General features: G+C 36.3%; 1 protein-coding gene across 3 annotated transcripts in view; it reads right to left on the reverse strand.

Annotated features, from left to right (window-relative positions):
• The window catches only part of LONP2 (lon peptidase 2, peroxisomal), a 94,197-nt gene that overhangs the window by 72,296 nt on the left and 6,839 nt on the right, over positions 1 to 15,062 (reverse strand). For all 3 annotated transcript variants that reach the window (XM_025447079.3, XM_025447081.3, XM_025447080.3), the window contains exons 2-6: positions 14,572 to 14,806; positions 10,989 to 11,120; positions 8,948 to 9,070; positions 3,058 to 3,221; positions 1,407 to 1,501 (exon numbers count right to left, since the gene is read on the reverse strand). In XM_025447079.3, the coding sequence (XP_025302864.1) occupies positions 1,407 to 1,501; positions 3,058 to 3,221; positions 8,948 to 9,070; positions 10,989 to 11,120; positions 14,572 to 14,806 (749 nt within the window). The remainder of the gene's footprint in view (positions 1 to 1,406; positions 1,502 to 3,057; positions 3,222 to 8,947; positions 9,071 to 10,988; positions 11,121 to 14,571; positions 14,807 to 15,062) is intronic.

Here is a 15,062-nt window from a genome sequence, read left to right on the forward strand (position 1 = left end):
TAAAAAATGTGATAGATGATATTTTCCAAAAAAAACTAATTAAAAAGGAGTATTTTAATCTTAACATTGTCCCAGCATAGTTAACTTAACACATATGTGCTTCATTCTGGACCCTCTAAGAGTCAAAAACAATTCTTTGTTTTAAGTATTCAATACCAGAAAGGATGGTCCTCTATAGATTAATAGGCAAGTATTTTTTAATATCAAAAATTCAACATTCTAAAATAAATAAATAAATAAATAAATAAAATAAAATACAAATAAAATAAAAAAAATTCAACATTCTGAAATCTGGTTTGTACAGCATATCTTTGTGGGGCATAAATGTGTGCTTTAGAGCTAACATCTTAAAAAATCTCTAGCATTTTCTTTTTTAATTTTTTTAATTTTTATTTATTTATGATAGTTACAGAGAGAGAGAGAGGCAGAGACACAGGCAGAGGGAGAAGCAGGCTCCATGCACCGGGAGCCCGATGTGGGATTCGATCCCGGGTCTCCAGGATCGCGCCCTGGGCCAAAGGCAGGCGCCAAACCGCTGTGCCACCCAGGGATCCCAGCATTTTCTTAAATGTAGGAATTTTACTATCCAGAGTAACATATCTTTAAATTTTCAAAAGTCAAACATACAGCTATTCCTATGCCAGAAGCAATTCAGGAAATTAATCCACTCTTGAACTCAGTAAACTTTTGTATAGAATACTAACAAGAGTCTGTCCAATAAGAGAAATCAAATAAAATGGTTCTAAAAACAATGAAAGTCAACAGACTATTTCTCATCCCACGAGAAAAGAGCATATCCACAGGAAAGAGAAAAGTTCTACTGAAGGACAGAATTTAAACTCATTCAACAGGTTTTTGTATGAGAAAAACAAACTTCCAAATGGTACAAAAGTTCTATTATATAGCTCTATGTAACTATTTCTTTGAATATAAAAGTTCATCATCTGATTGACTACTGGTATTAAGAAACATATCTCTTTTTTTTTAAATTTATTTATGATAGTCACACAGAGAGAGAGAGAGAGAGAGAGCAGAGACATAGGCAGAGGGAGAAGCAGGCTCCATGCACCGGGAGCCTGACGTGGGATTCGATCCCGGGTCTCCAGGATCGTGCCCTGGGCCAAAGGCAGGCGCTAAACTGCTGCGCCACCCAGGGATCCCTAAGAAACATATCTATCAACAATTATAGAAAATCCTATTTTCTCCAAAATCAGGCAGAAGGCACTTTAATGTAGCACCTTCCTGTTTGATCCCAAGACCTAAATGATACAAGTTCAGCATCTAAATAATTTATGTCAAGAATTATAGTAACAGTAAGATAATTAATGGTGAGTATTTCAACAGACTCTGCATGAATTTTCTGAGTAACAATCAGATTGCAAAAGGGTGTTATTTTGTTGGCTTACCAGTTGTACTTTTGTTCCAAGGAAGTTCCACCATAAGTTCTAAATAATTTCTAGTCAGAGCATATTCTGGCATTGACTGAGGCATTTTTTTGAGTCTGTGGGGAAAGAAAGAACACATAGCAAAAATGTTCCAAAACATAGACAACTTCCCTAAAAACACAAAAATCCAGCATCTGCCATTGTGGGTCAGATATATCATGCAAATTTGATTTTAAAAGTCTGGAAACTTTTTTTTTTTTTTTAATCTAGTTATTTTGTTTTATGATGTACTTACAGAACAAAATTAAACAGATAACTGCAGGGATCCCTGGGTGGCACAGCGGTTTGGTGCCTGCCTTTGGCCCAGGGCGCGATCCTGGAGACCCGGGATCGAATCCCACATCAGGCTCCCGGTGCATGGAGCCTGCTTCTCCCTCTGCCTCTCTCTCTCTCTCTCTCTCTGTGACTATCATAAATAAATAAAAATTAAAAAAAATTAAAAAAAAAACAAAAACAGATAACTGCAAACTGGGGGTGGGGGGGGGGGATGCGTGGGTGTGACAGAGAGAACACTGTATCTGATCCTATCCTTGAAATAAGACCTTAGAGTATCAGTATCTCACAGGGGAGGAGTCTCAAGTCCCACTTCTCCATTGATATACCTATTGCAATAAGATTTAAGTGCCTAACCGTGAGTAACACATAATTACATATGTATTTTTTGTATCAGAGATAAAATCAGCTCATAAAAGCAAACTAGTATCAGATATTTAATTTAAAAATATAAATTCCATAATAAATGCAGTGTTTAACAAAGTGTTCTGTCCACAATAGATGTTCTACATTTATTAACTAATGCCAGTCAAGATAAAATATTCCTCAACTACAACTTATGTCCTTAACTGTAAACCTGAGAAAGTCAAATCTTTAGTTACTGAGCATTCACTTAGGTTCATTATAATTCACTAACACAAGATAATGCAAGTTATAATGTGTCAAGTATAGAGAGAAAAACATTGGTTTTCTATTTAACCCTGAGATTATACATATACCCTGCTGTCATCAAGGTTTCTGTGTACTTTATCTTAAACAAAGAGAAACTGACAGTCCCTGCCCTCTAGAGTTTACCTTCTTCTTTCTAAAGAAGAAAAAAGTGACATGTGAAGTACACAATGATAACTGAACAAACACTGTGTCTAAACAAAGTACAGTTCATTCTTTAAGACAATAAAAAGGTAGTTAACAATAATGATTGTGTTTGACAGTACACTCTAGGTAGAAGAGTTGTTATCATTTATACTCAGCAACTGAGAAAAAGATCAGGGAAACTGATGTCCATTCAGGAGTCTTACGAATGTTTTAAAAATCAGATTCTGGTTGAGGAATGAAGAGTGATAATCTGAAGATTCCACAGATCACAGTTATAATCTGAGAACTTAAAAAGCCATGAAAGATAAGAATGGACAATGGAAAGATAAAATGAATAGAGTGGTCTATAACTATATAAAATATAAGAAAAGGAGAAAGGTCAGAGAATATAAAACAAATAATTCAGCTTTCAGTTTCTGATCCAAAGAAGTAGACTCAAGCTTCCAAGAGCAATAATTTTTAACCTTAATATGCAAAATGAATATACCAATGAGTGAATAACTTCTTTTTAGCTTCAATTTACCTTTTTATCTCTTTGACACAGACCTTATGGGCCTGCTCTGGCATACTGGATGTTCGTATCTTTCTCTCTAGCATAACGATGTCATCATTGTCTTCATCCTCATCGTCATCTTCTAAAGTTCCTGGGATGTGTGTAATTCTCCTAATAGGACGTATTGCTATAACCTAAAGTAGAAAGTACAAGTGTAAAACTGTGTGTTACACAAGGTTGTAATTAGTGATGAAGAACATTTTCATAATTAGGGTCTACATCTTTAGGAACTAAGTTCAGAATGATAACTAAGAGGCACAAGCACATATAGAAGCAGCAGAATTTAAAAGTGAATCAACATAAAGTAAACCAACATAAAGTGAACATTATTTAAGTATATGCTTATACTATAATGTGAGGAAAACCTCAAGAATGGCTACTAGAAATAATGAAAACATCGAGGAATATCCTTCCTTGAGCTGCTATTGCAGCCACTACTTTCTTGATTATATTACTACTTAGCAATCGGCAAGAGAATAAATCCACTTTTTTCCTCTACATTACAAAATTTCTAACAACTTTAATGTTTCCACCACTGGTTCAATTCTCCTTTGTCTCCAACTCACACAAAAGTCTTCCTCCTTGCAAAATATTTCATCTTACCTATGTCCTTTTCAGTTAACTACACACTATTTACTTGCCTGACGTTCTGCTTTTCCAATAAATGGCTTTGACCACCACTTTTCCAATAAATGGCTTAACCACCACTTCCCTTTCCTTCTTGAGTACTTTAACAATTTGTACTTTATACTTTGGCTTTTGTCTCCATTATGCTGAAATTGCTCTCTGAAATCCAACAACTATCCTCTGTGCCAGGTCAAATGGCTTTATTTATGTTGCCTTTCTCCATGATCTATCATGTTTTAAAACTTCCAAAGTACTCTTCTGAAATTCTCAACTCAATAATATCATGAATCAATACCAGCCATCAATGGAGAAAAATGATGTACAGGTATTTCATTTAAAAGCATAGGAATTGGGATCCCTGGGTGGCGCAGCGGTTTAGCGCCTGCCTTTGGCCCAGGGCGCGATCCTGGAGACCCGGGATTGAATCCCACGTCGAGCTCTCTGCATGGAGCCTGCTTCTCCCTCTGCCTATGTCTCTGCCCCTCTCTCTCTCTCTCTCTCTGTGTGACTATCATGAATAAATAAATAAAATCTTTTAAAAAAATAATTAAAAAAAGTAAAAGCATAGGAATTTATTTTTAAACTATTATTGTTATCTATTTAAAACACTCAAACACAAAAAGTCAAAAACATAAGGCAGTAAATAAAAAAGCAATTTTATAAAGACAGAAATACTAAATATATACTTTTATTCTATACAACTCATTAGCAGATAAAATTAGTATTTTCAAGCATGAAAAACTGAAAAAAGTCTTTTAAAGGAGAGTTTAAAAAAACACATCATTTTATTATTTCAATGATTTCATTGTTGAGACATAAATACTTCTTAATGCAATCTTTCTCTTGGCTTTTAAAGAGTGCTTTTCAACTCTTAAGGCAAAGAAACTTTTAGGCTTAACTCCAAATATCATCCTCTGATTCCTACATTTTCAAGTAACTGTGGCCTGTTCGATCATTTTCTGGAGCAATTTTGAACTTTCTCTTTAAGTAGCAGTAATATTTACTGACAGCAAGCTGCAGTCTCCTGTGTCTCCCAACATGGAGTGCTCCTTGCTTTGTCTTTCTGCACAAAACAGGTAACTAATGATCTGACCTCAAGTCAGATGTAATTCAGATTTTTGCTGTTTGTTTGAAACAGCACACAAGGGATCCCTGGATGGCTCAGTGGTTTAGCGCCTGCCTTCGGTCCAGGGCGCGATCCTGGAGTCCTAGGATCAAGTCCCACATCAAGCTCCCTGCATGGAGCCTGCTTCTCCCTCTGCCCCCCCCCCCCTCTCTCTCTCTCTCTCTCTCTGTGTGTGTCTCGTGAATAAATAAATAAAATCTTTAAAAAAAAAAAAAGTAAAAAGAAATAGCACGATGTCCTAAAACAGAAACACTAGACAGGCTGCTCCTGTCTCCGTTGTCATTCTCCTTTAGCCTATGTTCTGCTCCTTCCTTAGTCCCACTAGTGAGAAATCTTTCACCCTGCTCTTCTCTCTCTACAAAGGAACATTGCTGTGTTCAAATCTCGAACACTTTTCTCAACCTTTTACTTACTTTCGAATAGCCTTCAGAGAACTGTCATTTCCAACTCTTGTCCACATCAAATATATTTTCCTCATCTTAACTCTGCCCACACCTAACAAGAGTAAAATTGAGAGCTCAAGGCAGATTTCAGACAGACCCCATATAAATGTAATGTATAATAATGACAGTATCACAAATCAACAGGGAAGTGAAGAATTCTTTATACTACTGTTGAGTTAAATAAAAAGCTATTTGGGACAATATACAACTGTCATCTTCACTTAAGGACAAAAAAATTATATATAGGTTAAAGAGTTCAATACTTTTTAAAGAAAAATCAGCTAAAGGTAAACTGACAGTGGATATTTATCAAACTACTGGAGAAGACTCTAAGCTTAGAAGATAGAAAAAGATTAACACAGTTGGACTAAATGAAAATAAAAATGTTTATAAGTTAAAACAAAAAAAAATGGGGATTCCTGGGTGGCTCAGTGGTTTAGTGCCTGCCTTCAGCCCAGGGCGTAATCCTGGGGTCCTGGGATCGAGTGCTACATCAGACTCCTGCATGGAGCCTGCTTCTCCCTCTGCTTGTGTCTCTGCCTCTCTCTTTCTCTCTCTCTGTCTCTTATTAATTAATAAATAAAATCTTAAAAAAAAAAGCCAGATAAACAATGGCACAACATAGTGACAGTCCTTTTAGGAAACAATTTTGTAGTATGTTCTTAATAATATATTTTTAAAAGTTATAGAACGATTTCAATAGATGCAGAAAAAGCATCTGCCGAATTATAACATCTACTCATGATAAAAACCTTCAACAGAGCAGGTTTGGAGAGACCATACCTCAATATTATCAAGTTCATATACAAAAAGCCCACAGCTATATCATCTTCAGTGGGGAAAATCTGAGAGCTTTTCCTCTACAGTCAGGAACAAATCAGGATGTCCACTCTCATCACTCATATTCAACTTGGTACTAGAAGTCCTAGCCACAGCAATCAGACAACAAAAAGAAATAAAAGGCATCCAAATTGGCAAGGAAGAAGTAAAATTTTTGTTATTTGCAGATGATATACCCTATATCGAAAACAAGCAAGATTCCACCAAAAAACTGTTAGAATAATTGAATTCAGTAAAGTCACAAAATACAAAATCAATGTACAAAAATCTGTTGCATTTCTACACAGCAATAATGAAGCAGCAGGAAGAGAAATTAAGGAATCAATTCCATTTACAACCATACTAAAAACCATTAAATACCCAGGAATATATTTAACCAGAGGTGAAAGAACTGTACTCTGAAAACTATAAAAACACTGATGAAAGGAACTGAAGATGACACAAAGAAATGGAAAGACATTCCATTCTCATGGATTGGAAAAACAAGTATTGTTAAAATATCTATACCACCCAAAGCAATCTACAATTTAATGCAACCCCTATCAAAATACCAACAGCATTTTTTTACACAGATCTAGATGAAACAATCTTAAATTTATATGGAACCACAAATGACCCTGAATAGGCAAAGCAATCTTGAAAAAGAAAAGTAAAGTGGAAGCATCACAATTCGGGACTTCAAGTCATATTACAAAGCTGTACTGATCAAATCAGTATGCTGCTGGCACAAAAATAGACACACAGATCAATGGAACAGAACAGAAAACCCAGAAATGAACACACAACTATATGGTCAATTAATCTATGAAAACGCAGGAAAGATGGGCAGCCCGGGTGGCTCGGTGGTTTAGCGCTGCCTTCAGCCCAGGGCCTGATCCTGAAGACCCGGGATCGAGTACCACGTTGGGCTCCCTGCATGGAGCCTGCTTCTCCCTCTCCCTGTGTCTCTGCCACATGCACGCGCTCTCTCTCTCTCTCTCTCTCTCTGTCTCTCATTAATAAATAAATAAAATCCTTAAAAAAGAAAACGCAGGAAAGAATATCCAATAGGAAAAGACTGTCTCTTCAACATTTGTTGAAGAGAAATTGTTATTGGGAAAACCGTTATTAGGAAAACCAGAGAGTAACATGCAAGAATGAAACTGGACTACTTTCTTATACCATATATAAAATTCAAAATGGATTAAAGACCTAAATATGAGACCTGAAACCATAAAAATACTAGAAGAGAACATAGACAGTAACTTCTTTGACATCAGTCATAGCAACTTATTCCTAAATATGTTTCCTGAAGCAAGGGAAACAAAAGCAACAACAAACTACTGGGACTACATCAAAAAAAGTATTCTTTCTCCACAGTGAAGGAAACAATCAATAAAACTAAAAGGCAACCTATGGATTGGGAGAAGATATTTGCAAATGACATTTCTGATAAATGATTAGTATCTGAAATACATAAAGAACTTATAAAACTCAACACCCAAAAAAGAAACAATCCAATCAAAACATGAGCAGAAGACATGAGTAAATACTTTTCCAAAGCAGCAGCCGGATGGCCAACAGAAAAGATGCTCAACTTCACTGATCATCAAGGTAATGCAAATCAAAACTATAATGAGACATCACCTCACACCTGTTAGAATGGCTAAAATCAAAAACTCAAGAAACAAGTATTGGTGGGGATGTGGAGAAAAAGGAACCCTTTTGCACTATGGTAGCAATGCAAACTCATGCTGCCACTGTGGAAAACAGTATGGAGGCTGTGCAAAAAGTTAAAAATAAAACGTCCATATGATCTAGCAATTGCATTACTAGCTATTTATCCAAAGAATACAGGAATACGAACTCAAAGGGATATGTGCACCCTGATGTTTATAGCAGCATTATTTACAACAGCTAAATTATGGAAACAGCCCAAGTATCCACTGATTGATGAATGGATAAAGAAGTTGTGGTGTGTGTGTTGTGTGTGTGTGTATAGACACACACACACACACACACACAACACACACACATATTCACACAATGGAATATTATTACTCATACTCAGCCATAAAAAAGAGTGAAATCTTGCCACTGGCAATGATATGGATAGAGCTAGAGAGTATAATGCTAAGCAAAATAAGTCAGCCAAAGACTACCATATGATTTCACTCATATGTGGAATTTAGGAAACAAAATGACCGAGCAAGGGGGGGAAAAAAAGAGAGGCAAACCAAGAAATAGACTCATAACTACAGAGAACAAACTGATGGTTACCAGAGGGGAGTGGGTAGCAGATAGAAGTAGGTGATGGGGATTAAGGAGTTGTGATGAGCACTGGGTGATGGAAGTGTTGAATCACTATATTGTAAACCTGAAAGCAGTATTACACTGTACATTAACTAAATGGAATATAAATAAAAACTTGAAAAAAAAGGAAACATGAGATAAACAACCACCCTCTTAAATTATTTTCAAGGACACTCATCAGTTATTTGTTAATTTTTAAAATATGGAAAACACTGGAAACAACACACAATGTTTGGCAAAGAGAAATGCTTAGTAAATTAACCCTTTTGATGATTCCAAAAATTACTAAAAACAAAAAATGAGAAAATATTACCATGTTAAAAAAAAAAGACCCAGACATAGAAAAGGACCAGAAAAACCTATTGAATTCAGAATATTATCAGTAATTTGGTGATAAGTGACAATGAAATTTTTGTTTTGTTCTTTTCTTTATTCCTCCAATTTTTTTTTTTTTTTTACTTCAAAAAAACTGAATCTCACATCACACAAAACAACTGGAAACATAAAGAAGTAGACTGAAAGAAATATTTACCCGCTTATCATCATCTTGCTTGTGTTTTCTGGTTTTCTGAAGTAATTTCAGGCCTTCAATTTGTCTGACAAGCAACGGTATGGTCATCTTGAACCGTTCCTCCAGACTCACAGCATCTAAAATCTAAGGGAACATGAGTCAGTTAGTAGAATCTTTCAGAAACACATGCTCCCAAAATGAAGCAGTCAGAGATATGAATTAGATTGTTAAGTAAAGGAGACAACTATCAATATTCACAGCTATGGTATGGCCAATACAACCAGATTATTATATTAAATTACCAGAATCCTAAAAAAAGAAAAAAACCATCTTGACTTTTCATCTAAAAACAAATCCATGTATATTGTTCCAATAGCAGGAACAAAACATATATTTAAGGTCAACTCTTTCTGTGAATTATTATCTTAAAACTCAGAATGTGTCTACATATTAGGCCTAAACAAATTCTGGTTTTGAAATCATGAATTTTTATATTCATGAAAGAATAGGAGCACTTTTAACCAATCTCCACTAATGATCTGAGTAACTATGCTCTCCATTCTCTCAAACATCCTTCCTGATGCCCACAGTTCATCCTCTGGTACTCCTGCACTCTTCTGCTCCTATCAGTTGAGTTGTATTCATGTGTTTTGAGTATGGTGTTTATATACCTTTCTGTTAGATGCACTTGCTATTATAACTTGTTAGATTTGCTACATAATTGTTAAGATATAATGTTTAAAATATTAAATATACTGATAAAATAAAGGTTTCAATGAAAACTAAGTTAAATGTTTTAAGAAGATTCAATAAAGCAAGACTGCTTAAAAAACACCGTAAAAATTACTGTGCAAGAGGGGCACCTGAGTGGCTCAGTTGGTGAAGCATCTGCCTTCAGCTCAGTCATGATCCCAGAGTCCTGGGATCGAGCCCCACATCAGGCTCTCTGATCAGTTGGGAGTCTGCTTCTTCCTCTCCCTCTGCCCCTCCCCCTGCTCATGCACATGCGCTCTCTCTCCCAAATAAATAAAATCTTAAGATAAATGAGTGTGAAAGAAAACTTACAGTTTTAGGAAAAAACATGCAAATCTAAGATTCTGCATTTTTCATATCTTTACAACTCATTTCTCTTTAAAGAATAGAAACTGAACACTAGAAACTGAAATAAGTAGAAAATGAATGAGTTTCTATTCTCTTTAAAGAATAGAAACTGAACACTAGAAACTGAAATAAGTAGAAAATTATCTATGAAAATGCATAGATAATGCATCATAGGTATGCTTTATATAAGAAACTTCATGAAGGGGCAGCCCGGGTTGCTCAGCAGTTTAGCGCTGCCTTCAGCCCAGGGTGTGATCCTGGAGATCCAGGATCGAGTCCCACATCAGGTTCCCTGCATGGAGCCTGCTTCCCCCTCTGCCTGTGTCTCTGCCTCACTCTCTCTCTGTGTCTCTCATATATAAATAAATAAAATCTTTAATAAAAAGAAACATTATGAAGAATTTTAATAAAGTAGGCCACACAAAGAAAAAGTCACAGCTCCACACGTTTAAAAAATAGAAAGACAAAATATATTTATTTTTTAAGTTGAATATTTACCATTTTTTTTAATATTTACCATTTTTTAAAAATTTTTATTTATTTATGATAGTCACAGAGAGAGAGAGAGAGAGAGAGGCAGAGACACAGGCAGAGGGAGAAGCAGGCTCCATGCACCGGGAGCCTGACGTGGGATTCGATCCCGGGTCTCCAGGATCGCGCCCTGGGCCAAAGGCAGGCGCTAAACCGCTGCGCCACCCAGGGATACCGAATATTTACCATTTTTAAAAACTATTCTCCACTCTTTTTCCATAAATTGACAAACTAGTAGTACTGATAATGTAAGTAAAAGAGCTGCCTAAGTATACAAAAATGTAAAGCAATCACTTTTAATAGTCAATTTCAGTGTAAGAGCATTTTAACTACTTTTATACATCTCTAGTATGTCTTGCTAAAGGTCAAAATTTATATATCGAATAAAAGCTGACAAAAAAACTCAGTATTTAAGAAGAAAATACTGTACCTGAAGCTTCTCTTTGTTGCTTGTTCGGATAATTGAGGTCAGAATGTCTGGTAAAGCTTCCCTTGGAAGACTATCTAAAAGGCGTCTTAGTTTAGCAACTGCAGGGACAGACATATCCAACATTTCAACCAACTACAAGGAAAAAGAAGTCTTTTTAATGAAATCTGGCATTATTTGTGAAATTAAAAAATCAGATTGCTATACAGGTTTAATATTTGGGCCTCAGAGTCTTTGTTTCTGAAAGATCATTGGTTACTATAGTCCAGGCATTTTACTGGTCTCAGAAGAAAAGGGAAGTACATTCAAAATATCAATCATAATTAAAAAGCAAAAACAGCTCAGATGTGGATAACACGAATGTTTAAAAGGCTCTGTAAATTTATGATTTTATTTTGAAAAAAATTAAAATTCATAGAAAAATTTTACGATAAACTCCTATCCTTCCCCTAAATTCACCCATTGTTAACATTCTGCCACATTTGCTTTTTCTCTCTGAGCATGTGCACACACACGCACACAGTTATTGCTAAACATTTTAGAGTAAGCAGCAGACATCATGACCCTTGTTCTTAAGAACAAAGGTATTCGCTTATATAATCACAGAGTAATTACCAAATTCTAGAAATTTAGTATAGTTCATGCTATTGTGCTAACCAATGAGTAGTTGAAATACTATTTTTTAGTAGGACATTTGGATTAATGAGAATCAGAGCACTGACTGGGAATAAAACAACTTCCAGGGTATATCCTGGAGTTAAGACACATGAAGTTCAAAGCAGCTTTCAGTAGCCGGGGTTGTTGAAAAGTTCTCCTTTTCTTCTGGACACAGGGGAAGACTGCTCTTTCTTACCTCCCCTGAATATAAATGGGGCCATGAGTCTTGCCTTTATCCATTAAACATGAGGGGGAAGTGACAGTTCCTTCTGGGCAGAAGCATTAAAAACCGTTGAGAGATTTGCCACATTTCCTTTTCCAGCCTCAGCAAAAACGAATACATGTTTCAAGATGAATCTCTAATCCTCTGAGTCCCTAAGTGACTTAATAGGTAGATCAGCACAAGCTCTAGCTTTTGGCATAAAGCAAGAGTGAGAAATACACCTGTGTTATAATATATGCTGAGATCCTGGAGTACTTAAAACAGCAAAGCTTAGCCCATACTGACTGACAAATGCTGTGCCTCACTTAAGTCACTCTAAAAAGATTTCTGATGCCACTAACAATCTAACTTCTCTGAAGGCATTGTAATGTAGGAACCTATCTATTGCCTGCCTAGAGTCAGGGGAATGAAAGTGTAGTCATGATGCAGCTATTCAGGTGGGAGAAAATCTAAAGATTCTTTGTCCTAAGAATTCATCCTAAGAAAATAAAACAGTTAAAACTTCTTTTCCAAGCACATACTGAGCACAAACTACTTGATAGACACAACATACTGATCAGTAGGGGATGGCTAAAGCAGAGAAGAATTCAAGTTTGGTAGAGCAAACAGAACTATAAGGTAAATGTCAATACAATTTGATGAGCATCTTCTTAACAGGAAGGTATAAAGGATGGTGGAAGCAAGAAAAGGTGCCCTGGGAGCCCACAGGAGTTGGAAAAGCATAAATGTGGGAGAACAGAAGGGACAAAATCATATGGATAAGAAACATCAAGATGTGAAACGCTCTGATGGATAGTGTGACTAAAAATGTGATTAAGTAGAGTTGAGAAGGGCCTTAATGTTATCCTAGGAAATTTTATTCTATCATCATTAAAGTCTTTTTCTCAGGAGAGTCAGGCCCAAAACTTCCTTAGAAGGGCTCAGCGGTTTAGCGCCACCTTCAGCCCAGGGCATGATCCTGGAGTCCTGGGATTGAGTCCCATGTCGAGCTCCCTGCATGAAGCCTGCTTCTCCCTCTGCCTGTGTCTCTGCCTCTCTCTTTCTGTGTCCTCATGAATTAAAAAAAAAAAAAAAAGTGAAACATGTTTAAAAAAAAAAGGGCTCAGTGGACAGGATGAGTCAGAGAAAAAAGAAATCAGGAGATTAGTCAGGAAGCTATTGAAGAAGTCTACTGATAAGGGCTATATAATACAGAAGGAATGGCAGAAAGTAACTGGAAATGACCTCAATGTCTAAAAAGAGGAAAGATAAAATGATGATATCCAACTCAATGAAATTTATTAAAATATTTAATATGAAAAGTAGACATGGACAGGAAAACAGAATGTAAGACTGAATTTAGACCAAGATCAGAAGACAAGCCAAAAATTAAACTAGATGCTTGACAGTAGTGAAATTATGGTGATGTTTCTCTCTAAAGATTCCTTTAATGTCATCACAATTCTTCATGTTTAAAATTTCTGTTGATTCAAAGTGGGGAGAAGTAAAAAGCAAAGTACAATCTCTATGAAGTTGTGTCCAATAGAAGAACAAAGACCCAGGGAGTATTACCCAGGAAAAAAAGAGAAATTGTTTCTCCCTCTAGCTCCTTCCTAAATGCCAGAATTACTTATTCTAGTTCTCAAAATGAAATTCCTCTGTTCAGAGGAGGGTCTTCCTTTCAGTCCCCACAGAAGTTATAGCTCCAAGTTTTTTTATTTTCCTATTGTTTACTACACTAGAAGTGTGTTGTTTCAAATGCCACATTAGGTACGGAAACCACAGACTATGAACACTTACCTTACACTTTTCAATGATTGAGACCTTTAGATACACTCTGATCCTCACAGATCTAGTTACAGTCATTGAACTGCATCAACGGAAAATAGACTACATTTTACAATATGTTCTGATGAGGCTTCAAACAAGATGGGGTGAGGGGAGGAGCTTTCTATTCAATCTAGAGTTTATTTATTTATTTTTTTCAATCTAGAGTTTAAAAAACTGAAACATAGAGGGGTGCCTGGGTGGCTCAGTCCATTAAGCGTCTGCCTGCGGCTCAGGTCATGATCCCAGAGTGCTGGGACTAATTGAGCCCCATGTCAGGCTTCCTGCTCAGTGGCAAGCCTGCTTTTCCCTCTCCTTTCTCTGCTTGTAGCTTCCCCTGCTTGTGCTCACTCTCTGATGAACAAATAAAATCTTAAAAAAACAAAAAACAAAAAAACCCCTTCAAACCTAGAATTTAAAAGTCAAATATTTAATGCACGCCTCACATGTGCTCCCCTCCCAGCATTCCAGTCTTTAATCAAGGCTCTAATCATCTTTGCAAGTAGTCGACTGTAGCCCCGCAAGTCTCACTGTGACCTTGACTTCCGAACCAACTTAGGTAACTTGTTACCTAAATGTTCTTGTGACATATAGCTTGTGCAATATTTTAATTATTAATATTATTTGGTTTAATAAATATCTGGTTCAAAGACACTGGAAGTTATAAGGGAAGCTCTAGAAAGACTCTTCGGAAAAAATTTTAGAAAGCGTTTGCTAATTTTTCCTAGAATGACTTAGGTACGATCTTAGACAAAAGCAAAGTAAAATCAATATATATCACTAAATCATTTAAACAAATGCTGCCCTAAAATTTTACCACTCAACAGATTCATCATATCTTAGGGTAGCAAAGGAACTGAAGAAAATGGGGTTTTAAGGAAGAAAATAAAATCAACTCACTTGTACTGCATATTTGTAAAACTGTTCTGATAGTTCTCCTAGCTCCTCCCTAGTTTTACAGGTGTTGGGAAATTCCTCAAGCCGGTCCAACTGTTCCACTTCAGCAACAGGATATGGCTTCTCCTTTAAGACCTGTACAATCTGGAAACGGCACAGGCCTGTAATCAGCAAAGTATAGTGAGGCTTGGGCCAGTTACTGCCTACAACCTGAACCGCCAGGGCAGCCGTCCCAATCCTGAAAAACACACAAAACATCAGTATTAGAAATGTTCAGTGTGGTAGAACAGAAATTTGTCTCAAAAGGTGTTGCCTTTTCTGAGAAATTCTTTAAAAAACAAATAACATCTAACATGGAAATGAATTATTTCTCTATTTAGCAACTAGCAATGGGCTATGAAGTCACTACCACGAGCAAGAGGGGCAAAGCAGGCCATCTCATTCTAATTAGCATCTCCTTTAAGATTAGGTAGAAATTCCTAAAAGCTAAAAAT

Source organism: Canis lupus, chromosome 2 (assembly GCF_003254725.2).
Source record: "Canis lupus dingo isolate Sandy chromosome 2, ASM325472v2, whole genome shotgun sequence".
NCBI classification, from domain to species: Eukaryota; Metazoa; Chordata; class Mammalia; order Carnivora; family Canidae; genus Canis; species Canis lupus.